The 17,500-nt window shown below is 39.5% G+C and overlaps 2 protein-coding genes across 4 annotated transcripts in view; both read right to left on the reverse strand.

Moving 5' to 3' along the window:
• The window catches only part of LOC138025518 (semaphorin-5B-like), a 33,478-nt gene extending 29,161 nt beyond the window's left edge, over window positions 1–4,317 (reverse strand). The window contains exon 1 of the mRNA XM_068872715.1: window positions 4,228–4,317. The gene's annotated coding sequence lies outside the window, so the exon portion shown is untranslated. The remainder of the gene's footprint in view (window positions 1–4,227) is intronic.
• Window positions 4,318–14,110: 9,793 nt separating this feature from the next.
• The window catches only part of LOC138026804 (uncharacterized), a 17,791-nt gene continuing 14,401 nt past the window's right edge, over window positions 14,111–17,500 (reverse strand). For all 3 annotated transcript variants that reach the window (XM_068874255.1, XM_068874257.1, XM_068874258.1), the window contains exons 5-6: window positions 17,304–17,373; window positions 14,111–14,656 (exon numbers count right to left, since the gene is read on the reverse strand). In XM_068874255.1, coding sequence (XP_068730356.1) covers window positions 14,316–14,656; window positions 17,304–17,373 — 411 coding nt within the window. In that variant the 3' untranslated portion in view covers window positions 14,111–14,315. The remainder of the gene's footprint in view (window positions 14,657–17,303; window positions 17,374–17,500) is intronic.

The following is a 17,500-nucleotide window of genomic DNA, read 5'->3' on the forward strand; positions in this document are numbered from 1 at the left end:
AACGTGAACAAAAGGCAGCGAATTTGAATTTTCTGTCGTAGATTCAATACCGCACCTCCTAATTCAGTTCCTGGAAGGTTACACTAGTTTTTAGAAGATAGGCAAGCCAACATAACGAAGAAAACGATTAATAAACCTGAACTTGCCATTTCAAATGACGTTTTCGTTACCGTCTGAAATGTGTGTTCGGGAGAGTCAAACTGATCTAAGTTGCCACACAGATATAGATTTCATTACTAAAACATCACCTAAAACATTCGCAACCAAGAAAGAGTTGTCCCTCACGTTTTCGGAAAGGATAATTTTGCAATTTTTGGCACTTAAAATGGTCACCTTGCATTTTCGGATGAGCAGATGGTTCGCTGGGAAGTTCTTGAAGTAGAAGGTAACGTTCAGCTAGCGACTTCTGAAATGAAGATATCATGCCCTAAAATTTTCGGACACTTTAATTTTCAGATATCCGAACAGACCAAATTCTTTTAGGTAATAAGAACATCTCTTTAGACAGTTTTTATACTCCTTGGGTGCCCTTGTTATTGTTTGCAAATGGTCAGTTACCTGTGCTTGAAGTAAATTTGAGAGAATTTGGCATTTTGCATTATTATGGTCAGTTTCCAACTTTTGTAAACCAATGACCCTAAATATGACGTCATCGTGTCACGTCCATGGTCACGTGACCAATAAAACTCTACATTTGTCTTCGTGCTACACAATAATGGCCGCTGATTTATGCGGATACAAATTGGCCCTTGTTGCCTCGTTCAAGATAAAATGTTCTTTTGAATTTTGAGGTTAAGAACGAGGCATCAAGGGCTTATTCGAACAAAAACAAAAGAATATTTAAATGGCGGACGGGAAAGGTCAGATTACAACAAACACAAATCAATTGAAATAAAAATGGCTTTTTTTACAAAGCAAGGAAATCCGGCTTTTTTTACGATGGAAAAATATTTATACAAAAGCAAAACTATTGTCAAATACTTGTGAAATGTTCGTAACTAGCCACGAACATTTCACAAGTATTTGACAATAGTTTTGCTTTTGTATAAATTAATCTCGTGATTACACGGTTGGGAATCCTTCTGCGATAGACGGCCAGACTGTCAACACATCTAGAATTTGCGAACGGGACTTTGGGCGCGATGCTCAACGAGTTTGCCTTTGAATTCTAAAGGTCTCTGAAGAGTCTCTTGGCCCAGACGAAACGCCGCGTCAGACTAGCCACGAATTTGTTTTTCCCGTTCTTTTACAAGCGCTCCCGGAGCCAGGAGATGCGATTCACTCACTTTGCCTCCCTTTGATTGGATCAAGAATTGGACCAAGAATTGTTTGTTGGAAGTTTTTTCATGATCACTAAACAAAAAGTGTGCCATAAACCATAATACTACCCTTTACTAAAAACCTACCTGGCTCCTTTGCTCCGGGATTTTCAATGGGTGCTTTGTTTTTCGAAGGAATGGACTACACTATTGATAGCGCTTATCGACTTCGTCCCAAGTCTTTAAATCATGATGTGGGCGGAACATTCTTCAACTTTCACAGATCACGTGTTTCCGCCTTAATCAAGGGCTTTTGTAATGCTATACCCTCTCGATAATTCTCGACGAATGTCAACGATTTACCCTAGCAACAAATAATATCACAAAGTGCGGGATCGGTAATCAGAATTCGAAGTACCTACAAGCAACGTGTTTTAGCGTGACAGTAGAAAGTTGGTTAGTAGTTTTCTTTCTCATTGGTCGACTTACGGGTGTGATGTGTCGTTTCTTTGGGGTTGGAGACTTATTCATTGACCTCTCTCCCCTGCCTCACTCAAAACTGGCGTTTTCAAGGAACTCAACTGAAAATAACTTAAGATTGTGTTAATAATGAACTTCAAAGGTTCTTACAAAAATTTGAACAATTTTCTTATTAAATGAATTCTTCTAGTGATTTATTTGTTGCACCAAAGATCGAATCGATTTATCTACTCCAGGTTACTTAGGTAAACAGCTGGGCAGATAAGCTCTTTGTGCTTGACGTGTGGGTCTCTGTATGTGTGTAGGGTAGGCTTCTTCGACCGGGTTTTGGTACCATATACTTCTTAGATAACAGGAAGGCGTGGCCACTGACTGTGAAACCGCATCTGACAACACTTTTTTGTCTTTGTTTAGTCTGCGCATTCGAGCAGTCAAGCATGCTCTTCATGTACCTCGAACCACTGGGAGCCTTCTCGCAGGCTAGTCTTCGTAGAATAAAACTTTCAATAACCGTTTGTCAATTGTTCCAAAAACGAAACAGGATTTTTTTATTCTTTCTTCCCTTCTTTTTACATTGGAAATCAATATTGATATTAGCAGGCAAGTAAGAACTTTAAAAAAAATGACAAAACGTTTAAGATTATAAAACATGTTTCGACAGAAACTTCTGTCATCTTCAGTTGATTAATGAACAAAGCGTTAGAAGTTGAATTTTTAAGTAGGAAAAAGTGCTTATTATGCTAACAACAACGGAATGTACATAAAACGTGACCATGTGAGAATTAAAAGGAAGTCTTAGATTTATGTGATGTAATTGTTGATTTAGAGAAGGTTGTTCACTTTAAATATGAATAGCCTCTTTTATTTAAGTTGAAATCAAGGTCAAGGTCAAGGCCAATTATACTTGTCTCTTGGCCCGGCGAGACGAAACGCCGCGTCAGACTAGCCACGAACATTTCACAAGTATTTGACAATAGTTTTGCTTTTGTATAAATTAATCTCGTGATTACACGGTTGGGAATCCTTCTGCGATAGAGGGCCAGACTGTCAACACATCTAGAATTTGCGAACGGGACTTTGGACGCGATGCTCAACGAGTTTGCCTTTGAATTCTAAAGGTCTCTGAAGAGTCTCTTGGCCGAGAAGAAACGCTGCGTCAGACTAGCCACGAACATTTCACAAGTATTTGACAATAGTTTTGCTTTTGTATAGAGAGAGTCTTGTTTTAAAACTGAATTTGTTTTCCCCGTTCTTTTACAAGCGCTCCCGGAGCCAGGAGATGCGATTCACTCACTTTGCCTCCCTTTGATTGGATCAAGAATTGGACCAAGAATTGTTTGTTGGAAGTTTTTTCATGATCACAAAAGAAAAAGTGTGCCATAAACCATAATACTACCCTTTACTAAAAACCTACCTGGCTCCTTTGCTCTGGGATTTTCAATGGGTGCTTTGTTTTTCGAAGGAATGGACTATACTATTGATAGCGCTTGTCGACCTCGTCCCAAGTCTTTAAATCATGATGTGGGCGGAACATTCTTCAACTTTGACAGATCACGTGTTTCCGCCTTAATCAAGGGCTTTTGTAATCCTATACCCTCTCGATAATTCTCGACGAATGTCAACGATTTACCCTAGCAACAAATAATATCGCAAACAGCGGGATCGGTGATCAGAATTCGAAGTACCTACAAGCAACGTGTTTTAGCGTCACAGTAGAAAGTTGTTTAGTAGTTTTCTTTCTCATTAGTCGGCTTACGGGTGTGATTTTTCGTTTCTTTTGTATTAGAGACTCATTCATTGATCTATCTCCCCTGCCTCACTCAAAACTGGCGTTTTCAAGGAACTCAACTGAAAATAACTTAAGATTGTAAGTGTTAATAATGAACTTCAAAAGTTCTTACAAAAATTTGAACAAATTTCTTATTAAATGAATTCTTCTAGCGATGCTCAACGAGTTTGCCTTTGAATTCTAAAGGTCTCTGAAGAGTCTCTTGGCCGAGACGAAACGCCGCGTCAGACTAGCCACGAACATTTCACAAGTATTTGACAATAGTTTTGCTTTTGTATAAATTAATCTCGTGATTACACGGTTGGGAATCCTTCTGTTATAGAGGGCCAGACTGTCAACATGTAGAATTTGCGAACGGGACTTTGGTCGCGATGCTCAACGAGTTTGCCTTTGAATTCTAAAGGTCTCTGAAGAGTCTCTTGGCCCAGACGAAATGCTGCGTCAGACTAGCCACGAACATTTCACAAGTATTTGACAATAGTTTTGCTTTTGTATAGAGAGAGTCTTGTTTTAAGACTGAATTTGTTTTTCCCGTTCTTTTACAAGCGCTCCCGGAGCCAGGAGATGCGATTTACTCACTTTGCCTCCCTTTGATTGGATCAAGAATTGGACCAAGAATTGTTTGTTGGAAGTTTTTTCATGATCACTAAACAAAAAGTGTGCCATAAACCATAATACTACCCTTTACTAAAAACCTACCTGGCTCTTTTGCTCCGGGATTTTCAATGGGTGCTTTGTTTTTCGAAGGAATGGACTACACTATTGATAGCGCTTGTCGACTTCGTCCCAAGTCTTTAAATCATGATGTGGGCGGAATATTCTTCAACTTTGTCAGATCACGTGTTTCCGCCTTAATCAAGGGCTTTTGTAATGCTATACCCTCTCGATAATTCTCGACGAATGTCAACGATTTACCCTAACAACAAATAATATCACAAAGTGCGGGATCGGTGATCAGAATTCGAAGTACCTACAAGCAACGTGTTTTAGCGTGACAGTAGAAAGTTGTTTAGTAGTTTTCTTTCTGATTGGTCGACTTACGGGTGTGATTTTTCGTTTCTTTTGGGTTAGAGACTCATTCATTGATCTCTCTCCCCTGCCTCGCTCAAAACTGGCGTTTTCAAGGAACTCAACTGAAAATAACTTAAGATTGTGTTAATAATGAACTTCAAAGGTTCTTACAAAAATTTGAACAATTTTCTTATTAAATGAATTCTTCTAGTGATTTATTTGTTGCACCAAAGATCGAATCGATTTATCTACTCCAGGTTACTTAGGTAAACAGCTGGGCAGATAAGCTCTTTGTGCTTGACGTGTGGGTCTCTGTATGTGTGTAGGGTAGGCTTCTTCGACCGGGTTTTGGTACCATATACTTCTTAGATAACAGGAAGGCGTGGCCACTGACTGTGAAACCGCATCTGACAACACTTTTTTGTCTTTGTTTAGCCTTCGCATTCGAGCAGTCAAGCATGCTCTTCATGTACCTCGAACCACTGGGAGCCTTCTCGCAGGCTAGTCTTCGTAGAATAAAACTTTCAATAACCGTTTGTCAATTGTTATATAAAAGAAACACGATTTTTTATCCTTTCTTCCTCTCTTTTTACATTGGAAATCAATATTGATATTAGCAGGCAAGTAAGAAATTTAAAAAAAAACGACAAAACGTTTAAGATTATAAGATATGTTTCGACAGAAACTTCTGTCATCTTCAGTTAATTAATGTACAAAGCTGTAGAAGTTGAATTTATAAGTAGGAAAAAGTGCGTAGTATGCTAGTAACGACGGAATGTACATAAAACGTGACAATGTGAGAATTAAAAGGAAGTCTTAGATTTATGTGATGTAATTGTTGATTCAGAGGAGGTTGTTCTCTTTGAATATGAATAGCCTCTTTTATCTTGTTGTCGTTTTCTTTCAAGTTGAAATTAAGGTCAAGATCAATGTCAATTTATTTAACGTCGGTAGTTCCTTCAGTTACGAAACTGGTATCAATGGAAGCCGACGGTGCGCCTTTTACCCCCCTCCCTCCCTCTGTCAGTGCTCCGTTTCACAGATATTTAAAGCTATAGCTACACGGGTCAGAGGAAAGTGGAAACAGACGTTGAAGTCACCGAGGATCGAACTAGGGACCCCTTGCTCAGAAAGCCGTGCACTAGCTAACTGAGCTACGCCTGCAGATGGTGGTTTTTGAGGAGAGGGGAAAACCGGAGTACCCCGCGAGGAAAAACCTCTCTGAGCAGAGTACAGAACCAACAAACTCAATCCACATACGGCGTCGAATCCGGGAATCGATCCTGGGCCACATTGGTGGAAGGCGAGTGCTCTTGCCACTGCGCCAGCCCTGCTCCCCCAATCAATATTGTTGACACAACCCAGTCACCCCTTTACTGACACCCATTGAATTCATTAAGGGTGGACCATTCCTGCACTTTGACAGATCCCGAAAAAGTGGTATAGCTTCTTTAAAAAAGTTTCCGGCGAGAGAGAGCGCAAAGAAAGATAATACAGTTTGTCAAACTCTTAATGCGAAACTCGGAAATTCGTGAACACTGATATAATTATTTATAGTATCCTATTGGGGGTTTTACTTTGCTTAATCACTATACAAACAATTAACATTGCAGAAATATTGCTAGTTTTGGACTATACGGTTTTCCGAGTTTCACAGTGATCATGCTTGACACGAATTTCAATAAAGTGTTATATAAAACAGAAAACGAAAGCAATTATTCCGAGAAATCGTAAACCGAATACCATTCATTTTGGGTTGACCCCGATCTTCCCATCTCCCAAAAATGATGTCAACGCATTTCATGCCAAAAATGTGAAACAATCTGATTTTCTGTAACTGTCACAGAGGACTGAAAATCAGAAAAAAACATTCGAAGCATTGTCACGTCCGTTTTTATTCTAGAGACGCATTATCCGTCTGAGCGAACTTGGGCAAGACCTCCTCAGTAACATGACATCCATTTATTCTAACTAACGAACGACTGAGATAATTAGAGATTCGAAAACTGGAAGAGATTAAATAGGATAAAAGGCCAAAAAGTAGACAGATTGCACTTCAGATCTTTAACAGTCAAACATGAATTTCGTAGGCAACAATAAACACTGAACTGCGTTATACATTAATAATTCTTACAAATAAATAGCTTCAAGTTTTTTCTTAAAACGATACGTAGGCAAGAGAGTTTGCAGATTAGGAGGATTGTAGAACTTATGACCTTGATAAAAAGCGCGGAGAATCGTTTAGTATTAGTTCTGCAGTAAAGTAATGGGAAGCTCTTACAATTTCTTGTATAATAGGAATGTATTTGAATTTTTCAGTAAAACAATTTTGTTTGCTAACAGTGAACGGGAAGGGTTGACATTTGATAGGAGTACATAAATTTGCCCAGTTGCAACCTATATATGTTGCAGGTAAAACCCGGTCTCAGGTTGAATCCGTTTTTACAGGTTAAATTGGTGATCCTCACTTTACCTAGGTTGAATATGCATTCAGATGAGTTCAGGAAACTTTGTTTGGAGCCTAAATTAAACCTCGAGAAAAAATAGGGTCAGGTTAGGATTAGTTTTGGTTATTATACATCGATATCAATTCTGACTTTTCAGTGTACAAAAGTAAATAATGAAAAGAACTGTGTTGGGTTGATCATGTTCGTCGCTGAAGTGTAGCGGTGAAGACACAGGACTATAGATCTCGAATCACAGGTAAATGCATAGTACAGTTCTTTGATCTCTAATAATTTTGCAGTGTTGAGACTGAATGGGCAAGTGCGTGAATACTGAAACCGATAACCGATTAGGAAGCTGCCTCGAAGTAATGGCAGGAAAAGACTTGAGTTTTATGATATACTTGGACAGGTATTGCCATGCATATGAGTTGCTTTACATCGGAGGCTATCGTGAAAGTGGCCTGTAGATAGTCACTATGAAAAATGTACCTAAGTTCTAGCTTCGTATTAAGTACTTCCTGCCGCATACCTCAAGGATAGCTCCTTGGACCAATTCCGTTTGATTCACTAATTTCTCCTTTCCTAACCTATGACACACAGCCTGGGGTAATAGATATTTCAACTTAAAATCATGTTCCTTGAAGAAATTCAAAGTGTTAAAAACGAACAAATTTCTTATTCAATTAATTCTTCTAATGATTTATTTATTGCAACACGGATCAAATTGATTTACCTATTCCAGGTTAGTTGCAGATAGGCCCTTGTGCTTGACTTGGGGGTCTCTTTAAGTGCAATCGGGCTTTGCTTTGGCATCCTTTTCCTTTTGGGTTATAGAGATCTTTTTCAAGGAGGTAATTTTTACGTTCCTTGCAAATCACGAAACTCACATTTGAACCAGATTAACGATCGGAAATAGTTTGATGGTATTGTGTAACTTCTTAAGTTGCATTCAAAATTATCTTACTTGTTACCAGAGTAGCGTGATACTAATGTCTAGGATTCCGTTGACTGTTTGCTGGTGTCACTGTACTAAGCCTGAGTGCAATTGTATGATATTTAGATTCTTATGCTTTCGTCCCGGGTCTACAGGAACTCATAAGATCGTGCTTGAGAAACAGGGTGGAAAAGTGGAGTTTGATTCTGGTGGCTACCACTTCGCATCTTCAGTGCGGTCAGCGGCCACTAGTGGTGGTAGCAGAGGCATGGTGCGAGCCAGAAGGTTAGCTCAAGAAGTGCCGTCACTCGCAACGTCACTTCCGCTGTCTTTCAGCTCACGTGTGTTCGTGCGAAGCGATAAAGAGAGGCTAGATGTAATGAAGGTAATTGATGTGCATGTACATGACGCTTACCTCCAGAAATGAAAAATGTAGAAGTGTGTTTGACCCTCATGTGAAATGCACATTTTATGGGTTAATTTTTTTGTCAAACTGGAATTTTGTTTTTTTGACAACCAATTTTTAAGAGCTTTAACAGTTCCTAGGAAAATTTTACTGAAGCAAAAAGTCAGGGCCTCCAAAAAGATTTTTCCATTTGTAACGACTTTCAATCCTATGTTGCCCAACGTTAATTACATCATCAAAAAACATCTACATTTTTTGGAATCGCATCCTAAATTAAAAGAGCTTTTTCCAAAAAATTCCATCATTCCATCGTACTGCAGATCCAAAAATCTTAAAGAAATTTTAGCACCTTCTAAACTTGAATCTGCGCCCTCGCAAAGAATCAGTTCGCCTGCAGGAGGATGCTTTAAATGTGACAAAAGCAGATGTGACCTGTGTAAGAATTATTTTGTTGAGTCCAGAATTTCAGTAGCTTCAAAACGGGAAAATCGTATTCAATTAGACCCAATCTAACTTGCGATTCCAAAAATGTCATCTATTTGGCCTCTTGCAAAAAATGCCAACTCCAGTACATCGGCTCCACCACAACAGAATTCAAAGTTAGATTCAGAGGTAAAGGTAAAGTCTGCTTACGAGCCTAGAGGGCCCATCAGGCCGGCGCTTATCTCCGGTTTCTTTAGCATGAAGCGACTAGGAGTATTTCTACTCCCCCCTGGATGGGATGCCAGTCCATCGCAGGGTTACCCCCAGCATTAAATTCGCCGGTACCCATTTATACACCTGGGTGGAGAGAGGCACCGTTTGAGTAAAGTGTCTTGCCCAAGAACACAACACAATGTCCCCGGCCAGGCCCCGAACCCGGACCACTCGATCCGGAGTCGAGCGCACTAACCATGAGGCCACCGCGCCTCCCGTTAGATTCAGAAACCATAAATCATCTATGGTTACAAATAAAAAATCTTGTGAAGTTGCAGTTCACTTCAATAGCACCTCACATTCGCTTCAAGATTTTTCTTTTCAAGGCATTGATCAAATTAGCCATGATTGCACGCAAGTTGATAAACTACTTATTACAAAGGAAGCTTATTGGAGTGCCCAACTATTCACGCTATCACCTTATGGTCTTGACAAAAGACAGGAATTCCATTCAAAGAATAGTACCATATCCTCACTGCATACTCATTACCTCATCGCATAAGATTAAGTTATGGGAAGAGTCCGCGACTGATGAGGCAGTAGGCATGCAACGAGGATAGTACCATATCCTCACTGCATACTCATTACCTCATCGCAGAAGATTAAGTTATGGGAAGAGTCCGCTCCTGCCCTCGCCACCACGACAACAACTCATAAATTGGCAAACAACACGGGTACCAAACGTTTCCAACATGACTCCCCTTTAATTCTCTCCATTACTCAAATTCCTCTTAATAACCCTAATTCTAAACGGTACTCCAAAAAAAAAAAAAAAAGAAACGTAACTGCTGGATGTTAGCCAGGTCCGCTGAAGCAACGACCATACTCGGCGAAGGAAGGGCGCCAACGAAAGGGGAGGTCCCCTGCCTTATACTACACACGGGGATATCACCGGAAGGAGGAGCAAGAGCACTAACTTTGGAATAAAATGAAACAGGACCCTATAAAGAAAAGGGAGAAATTTGATAAACGAAAAACGCGGAAATAAGCCAAAAGCAGGGAAACCACCCCTTCGTTGACCCCGAGCTCCGAACTAGGTCCGAAATTGAGACACACAGCAGGCCCCCCTAAGGTCAACGAAGAAAGTGAGTGAAATAGGGTGAAAAAGAAAACGTTAAACAAACTAATGCGAGAACAAAAATTTATTGTAAACTGAGGCATAAGAGACTATTGTCCAACACAACTGCGACCAAACTGTGCCCCCGCTGGTGGGGCACGGCACGCCCGAGCGATATGTCCCCATCTTAAGCACCTGAAGCACTGAACCTGGGCACGGCCAGGGTAGGGGGCTGGCCTGCGCATTGCAGAACCAGGACGAACAGGCATGGCAGGTGGAGGTACCTTTCCGACTCCCTTCAAAATCGCGTTTGCGTCTTTGGCCACCTTTGCTCGCACGGGATCCCCCAACAATCCCAGAAAAAGACGCTGAAGCTGTTGGTCATCCACAAAATCCGACGTGGTCTTTATCTCATCCAAAGCGGCAGCGTACTCATCGGCTTTTTGGTGGTTCTCGTTTCTGGCCAAACGCAACAACGACTGTAAGAGCTCAACCGCCTCATACTTGTCAAACATCGCTGCTGGTCGATTTATATAACGACGAAGCGCAGCCAAGGCTGACTCAGAACTGTCTAGAGTCCTAAGGCGTTCCAAGGAAATGACCTTTCCCTCTAATACTCTAATGAGATCGGCAGCCTATCATGAAAAAGAAAACACACTTGAGGCTATTGTCTTCACCAGCGACATGCCCCAACGTTCTCCAAAAATAATTAACCTAAAAAGTCACTAGCTGGTGGCATACCAAACATTCCCCACCGAAGGAGAGCATAATAAAACAAACAGTGCAAGAAAACGATAACATCCTACTTCATAATATTGCCGTAACCCGCGGCAAAGCGTAACACTGAAAAAAGCGCAACCATACAAATGAAGCTATTATACATAGACCGCGCAAAACTGTCTCAACTGGCGGAAATCCTTAAGTTATAAGTACACTGATTGCAACGTCTACCGAGGATATGCCTTCGCCAGTAAAAACTAGAGGTATACCAAACAGACAAACGCTCCATAAAACTCTTCACTGGTGGAATACCGATTTGAACTGAACGCAATACTGCCCTCACCAGTGGAAATCCATAAATCATGTGCAACTTGAAAGATCTATGCCACGAGCTGCCTTCGCCAGTTTAGAAAATCTAGCGTTGCACCAAATTACGAATATTGTACCAAACCTTTCACTGGTGGAATACCAAATTAGAACACACGCAAAACTGACTTCATCAGTGGAAACCCATAATATTTAAGCACACACATGTCCTAAATACCATCGCCAAAAAGAAACTAGCGGGCTGCTCCACACTAAATTGTAACGCCGGAGACATGGCACAAACAAGGCTTTTCTTACTCTGTCCGGCACTAGACCCGTCCCACATTAATCATGCCAGAAACTAAGAATTTCCTTAAATACTAAAATAAACAGATACCAAGGCGAAACCCAATATACCGAGGGAAAAATTTGGAACTAGGGAAAACGCCTTTGAAACGATTGTATCGTACACGCTGTCAAGACTCTAGTTTTTGTCTTTGTATTAAGTGTAATTTGTTTATTTAACGCAAGCAAAAACAAGAATCTGCCAAGTTGACAATGCATGCCAAGGAAGTCATTTACATTTTTCCTAACGGCTTAGACATCTAAGAATCCCGGACATAAACTGTCTGCTCTTAAATAGACAGCACGATATACAGATACGCCGTTTTCCGCCCAAAGTTTTCCTGCAAAACTTAAACTCTTCTTGCTAGCCTGAATAGAAAAAAAAATTAATTACCTGTAATTTACTTTTGAAAGGGTACAGTTTTCTTTCAAGAGCAAATATTTGTTAAGGCGATTCGTCATCATGGAAAAACGAAAACCGCTCTAACCATTTCAGCTTTGGGTAATTTGTGGTAATTAGTTATATTTTTCATTTTGTTGTGATTTTCTTGTTCTTTGTTCAAATCCCCTGTTGTTTTGCAGAGGAAGGGAAAGAAATTAATACACGAAAATACGCGTCTTTAATCCTTCAATTAGATACTCCTAAATCAGAATATACTATACTAGGAGTTTAACTAGATATGCCACATAGGACAGACCACAACACCGGGAACTCCATGCCTACTTTTTGCAAATAGTATATAGAAGATATTTTACGTCCCACAGGGTTATAAACACAATTGAAAGGTTGTGAGACGAGGCCTACGGTTTATCGTCCTTATCTGAGAAGACTAGAGAGTCTAACCACTTGCAGATGACATTACAAAGGCAGCACTTTCTCCTCAGTTATTTAAAGACCCTAATTAAGTTGTTCCGGCCGGAGTTTTTGATCCCACGACCCCCCACACAGTAGTCCACAGTAGTCCACCGTGGGTGGTGCTGCACTTACGGAAAGAGATCTCCTCATCAACATGGGTCAACTTGAGGGCTGACTTTGATACCGTTCCAGTAGACTGGCTTTGACTCTTCCTATAGATACCCCAGTGTAACTCGGAAAGACCCAAGCGACCTAGAGACCCTTTACATGGAGGGAAGAAAAACCTTTCACTAAGAAGATCCTGAAGGACGAAAAAAGTTCTCGCTTGGTTTACAATCACTGTAAAGCTATCTTTCCGAATAAGTGATTGATGTTGTAGAGGGGGAAATGGTGGGAAAGTGATTTAAATGTTTGTCACTGTATTGTCGGAGACTGAAGCTTACATCATAAATTTAATTGTTTCCTATCTTTCTAACGGTCACGCTGGATGCGTTCGAATGAACCAATCATTTAGTAGCGTTTGACAGGTATCGGAAATGCAGCATGCGGTGCAACGAGTACGTCTTTTTCCTTCTGCTGGTTTACTCTGGAGACGCTTCGCCTCCCTCAGTTCTATACAAGATGGTGCGTTCTGGGCACGACAGAAAAACGGATTTTAGTAAAAAGCAATGGAAACCACATTTTCTAACACAATAAGGAGCTTAAGCGAGGACAATGGCCAAGGCTACGAGATCGCCACAAAACAATGGTTGCCGTCACACTTGAGAGAAACACAGTGTAACACTAGTGTAGACACTACTCGAGAGTCAACTCTCTAGTGTTTTGAATCCCTAGGGGAACACTGAACAATAGAACGTGATTTAACACCAGTGTTAACTCCCTAATGCGACTACAACCAATAGTTGTGGTCACACTAGCCCTTTTACCCATGGGTAAATAGCGTTTGTCCATGCGCATTTTTGTGTGTAACCGCTTTCCCTAGACCGAAACTGCCCTTGGGTTATATTTCCATGGATTCATCGAAAAGAATTTCCCATGACTGTTCCTGAACTGAAAAGTTCGGTTTATCTGCTCCCTGTGGTGGCTTGGCCAATCATAAAGCAGAACGTAGCTAATACACGAAGATCATGTCCCTAATTATATTAATTATACCCTATTGTTTTACCCAGAGGGGAGTCTTTTACTGTTTAACTGCATCCCTGAGTAAAGTAATGCAAAGCCAAAGCAATTCGCTAATTATTTTCGACACTCAATTGAAAACCGCTCTACAAACTTTCCATGTCAAAAGATTTGGAGTAATCGCAATATTATTACAATAGCGGGAAATAATGCTAAGCTCCCTAATTTTTGGACAGGTTACTTTTCACAGGTCACTCGTTTCGAAACCTTTACCAATGCTAAACATAGACCTTATTAGGCCTAAAAACGACATTTGGGCATAAGGTTTTGGGTTGCTTTGGTATAGGTAGAACAACGACCTGGTGACCTGTGAAAAAATACCTACAGCTCAGGCCCGCCGCAAATTTTTTAACGGAGACAAATTCCGCGCAAAATGCTAATAATTCGTTTATTCCGAAAACACTGCAACGTTGTCTTCATGTTGCCTGCATGTCTTTGTGTCATGCTATACAACGAAGGACTGAAATTTATTTCTCGGGAAACGGTTTCAACTTGCACTTTCTTTTTGAGCTGGAGATTTCGTCAATGACATCGATCAATTATGACTGCGGAATAGGAATGCGCTAGTCCCACTTTAGTTGATCTGAGCAGAGTTGTAGGTCTCCAGTAAATGTCCACTCACAAGTATTTGGGACCACAATTATTTTTTATTTCAGTTTTAAAGAATGATATTACAGCTATAAGTCTTTTAAGAGACAGTTGTGACGACTTTGTCCTCTACAAAACAGCAAAACTACAATTAGAAGTCTAGCTTTTAAATCCCTTAAATCATAAAAACTGGTGCTCGTTCTATTGTCGCGTTTATGTGTCGTAGAGCGATTGGAGCGCGCTCAAATCAAAAATGCCCCGAAGTAGGAGTGAACGGTCCACATCCATACTTTAGTAGTTGAAGTTGGCCATGAGGCTGTCTTCGCCATGATGACGTCACCAGCTTTCACTTTAAACACTCCGCCAGTGTACAAGGTCCCTTCGCTGTTTGTTGTTTTCATCGGTGTTGTCATGGTAACAAGTTTGTTGTTAACAAAGAGGTTTACTCTCCCATTGTTATAATAATAGATGAGTAAGTAGATGTAGTACCGTCCAGAGATGGGCACCGTCAGTTTTCCGTCATTGTACGTCATTCCGCCGGCAAGATGGCTGTTGGGGGCGCTAACAGACCAGTCTTTGATCGCTGGAAGGAAAAGAGAATTGGCTTAGTTCTTTCTTATTCACTTAAAGGAAACGAAGTAAGAGAGAGAGAGTGTGTCCTGTAAATTGAAGAAAAACTGAAGACACATTTAGTGTTAAATTTTATGAAGTTTGCCAAAAATAAGTGAAACTCATTTGATTTCAGTTTTAATCATAACCATTACAATTTTCTCAAATTTGATTGGTGCATTAACTGCTTTATTTTCACTGATTATTGTGTAGGGTTGAAATCGGACAGTTGGCTGTAACCGGATACCTGAAATCGGACAGTTACATCAACCAATCATATTAAGTGCACTCAGTTTAATCCACCAATCACAGAATTTATCACAATAGCCATAGCAACAACCTTTTACCCTACGTACCAAACTGGGGATTTTTCAAAATGGACAAATTGGGAACATTAGACAGTGAAAAAGGAATGTATTAATTTTGTTTTCTCGGAAATTGCATGTAATGGTTATGATTAAGTGGTAACAGGTCTTCGTGTCGTCCAATTTGGTCTATGATCATACTAGTGATTAAACAAATGGGACTCCCGCTACACGGTCGTTCGATTTTGTTAATCACTCGAATGATTACAGACCAAATTTGACTCCACTCAGTCCTATTACCATTATAAATAACGAGAAAGAATTAACTGAAGGCAAAAGTAAAATTATCATGGTATTTGTTTTGGTTTTCCGACCAACAGCAACTCTTTGTTAGCCGCTAGCCGCAATAACAAAAAGTTCCATAAAATTGAACTTTTAACAATTGTTTTTCAAAGGAAAAAAAATTCCGGTTTACAATACTCACCGGGAATGCACTTAAAAGAATTGGACATGGTTTAGGATTTTTTTTAACACATTACAAAAAACAAAACTACTGTAGAAATTCAAAAGAACGCAGTTCAATGTTGAGAGTAACAAATTAACGTAGACATTCTTTTTTTGTATAAGAATGTCTACTTTTGGGGCTAAGACAGAACGTTCTTGTCTTTTTTGGCGACTTGAGCCTGAAAACGTTCTTAACATGTTTTAAAGGTTGTGTGCTATTCTCAACTTCGACTATAAACTGAGTTGTTCTTCCGCGTATTATGCAATAAGAAAACCACATTGTTAATGTTAAAAACGTCCCGAAGTATTTGAGTTACTACAGTTTTAAATTTCTTTTACCATTATTTATACTACACAAAAACAAAAAGCTGAACAAATGAGCAAATTAAAGACATTCTTAACTGACTCTCAGCCTGGCCGTCGGGTATGTTCTTAGTATGTTCTTACAAACATACATACATACATTTATTGAAGCTCCCTTTACAGGGCTTTTCAGCCACAATATATTAAAATTACAAGATAAGACAAAGGAATAACTGATGAAATTAACAACTAAGGAAATAAAGATAAATCAACTTTACGTTAAAAGCATATTTACAAGTCTCTTCTTAAAAGTACCAGAGTTCACAACTTCTTTAAGGTCTCTTCTTAGGGAAGCTCAAACTAGTTTCAACATTTTTAAGAGACCTTGTTATTAGAAGGATCCACAATACAAACATCCTCAACAAGATGCAGTCATTTTTGTGACGTAACAAGTTACTATGGCAACAGGAAAGCCTTGCAAAGACACCCTCTATTTTGGCTTCACATGCTCATATCTGAAAAACGAACTCGGTGACCCCAATTTTATTGCACAACAGGCCAAGATAAACTGTCTGCAAAGTTTAAAAAAATATATGTGGAGCGAATTCAGAGCCCCCTTAAATTTTCAATTATTTAAGGTGGCTCTAAATCCTCCGCATAGAATTCTTTTCAACTTTGCAGAAAGTTTCATTCTGGAATGCTGATTACAATTCAGAGATAAAAAATGGGGGTCACCGATATATATATATATATATATATATATATATATATATATTTTTTTTTTTTCGAGATATGAGCAGCTAAATCCAAAGTATGGAGTGTTTTTGTAGGGCTTTTCTGTTGGCATGGTAACTTTTTACGTCACAAATTTCAGTAATAATTGGTGTTTGATATGGTACCATAACATCGCTGTTAAGTGATAAATTGTTGTAGTGTCAATCCTTCTAATAATAACGTTTCTTTGAAGTGTTCAAACTGATGAGAGTCACGTTAAAATTTTTGTTAGTCTCATTCTTAACTTTCTAATAAAAAAGTGTGTATTTGAAGAGGGAGATAATGCGTAAAACGTATGATAATGTGAAAAATCAGTGTAAAGCGAGGTGATTGAAAACAATACAAGCAAGCAAAAGATTCGCCATCAAAAATGTTCGCTCGAATTGACTTATCAATACTAGTAATTTTATTTTGTTTTTGTAATTTTTGTACTTTAGTATTTTACATTATTCTCTCTCTCCCTCCCCTCTTCCCCCTCCCCCTCCCTCTCCACATTTATGTCATTGTCAACATTGAACTAAATAATGACCGAAGACGGATGCCAAAACATCGTTCGGAACTCTTTCCGTTAATTTTCACTGTAAAATACTTTTCAAAAGTTTAATTTTTTTTTCACTTGAAAACTGGGATGACTTCTAGGTCGAGCATAAGGTGTGAATTTGTATTTAGTTTTCGCAGCTCACATGAAGCACTCATGAAGAAACGTTTAGCAACAGAAATAAAAATCTTTAATACTCATGGCTCCCTGATAGGTTTTTACTCCTATGTTTCTACCCTCGAGATGTGCTGAGGGTTTGTTGTCATTCTGCAAAAGAACGAAAGTAAACAGTTCATCACTGAAGTATATGACATTGGAATATTCCCACGTTATGGTTCATGGTTCATTTATGGTTCATTTATTTCACACTATTTACATAACATTAACATAGAAA

The sequence above is a fragment of the Montipora capricornis genome, chromosome 12 (genome assembly GCF_036669925.1).
Source record: "Montipora capricornis isolate CH-2021 chromosome 12, ASM3666992v2, whole genome shotgun sequence".
NCBI lineage: Eukaryota > Metazoa > Cnidaria > Anthozoa > Scleractinia > Acroporidae > Montipora > Montipora capricornis.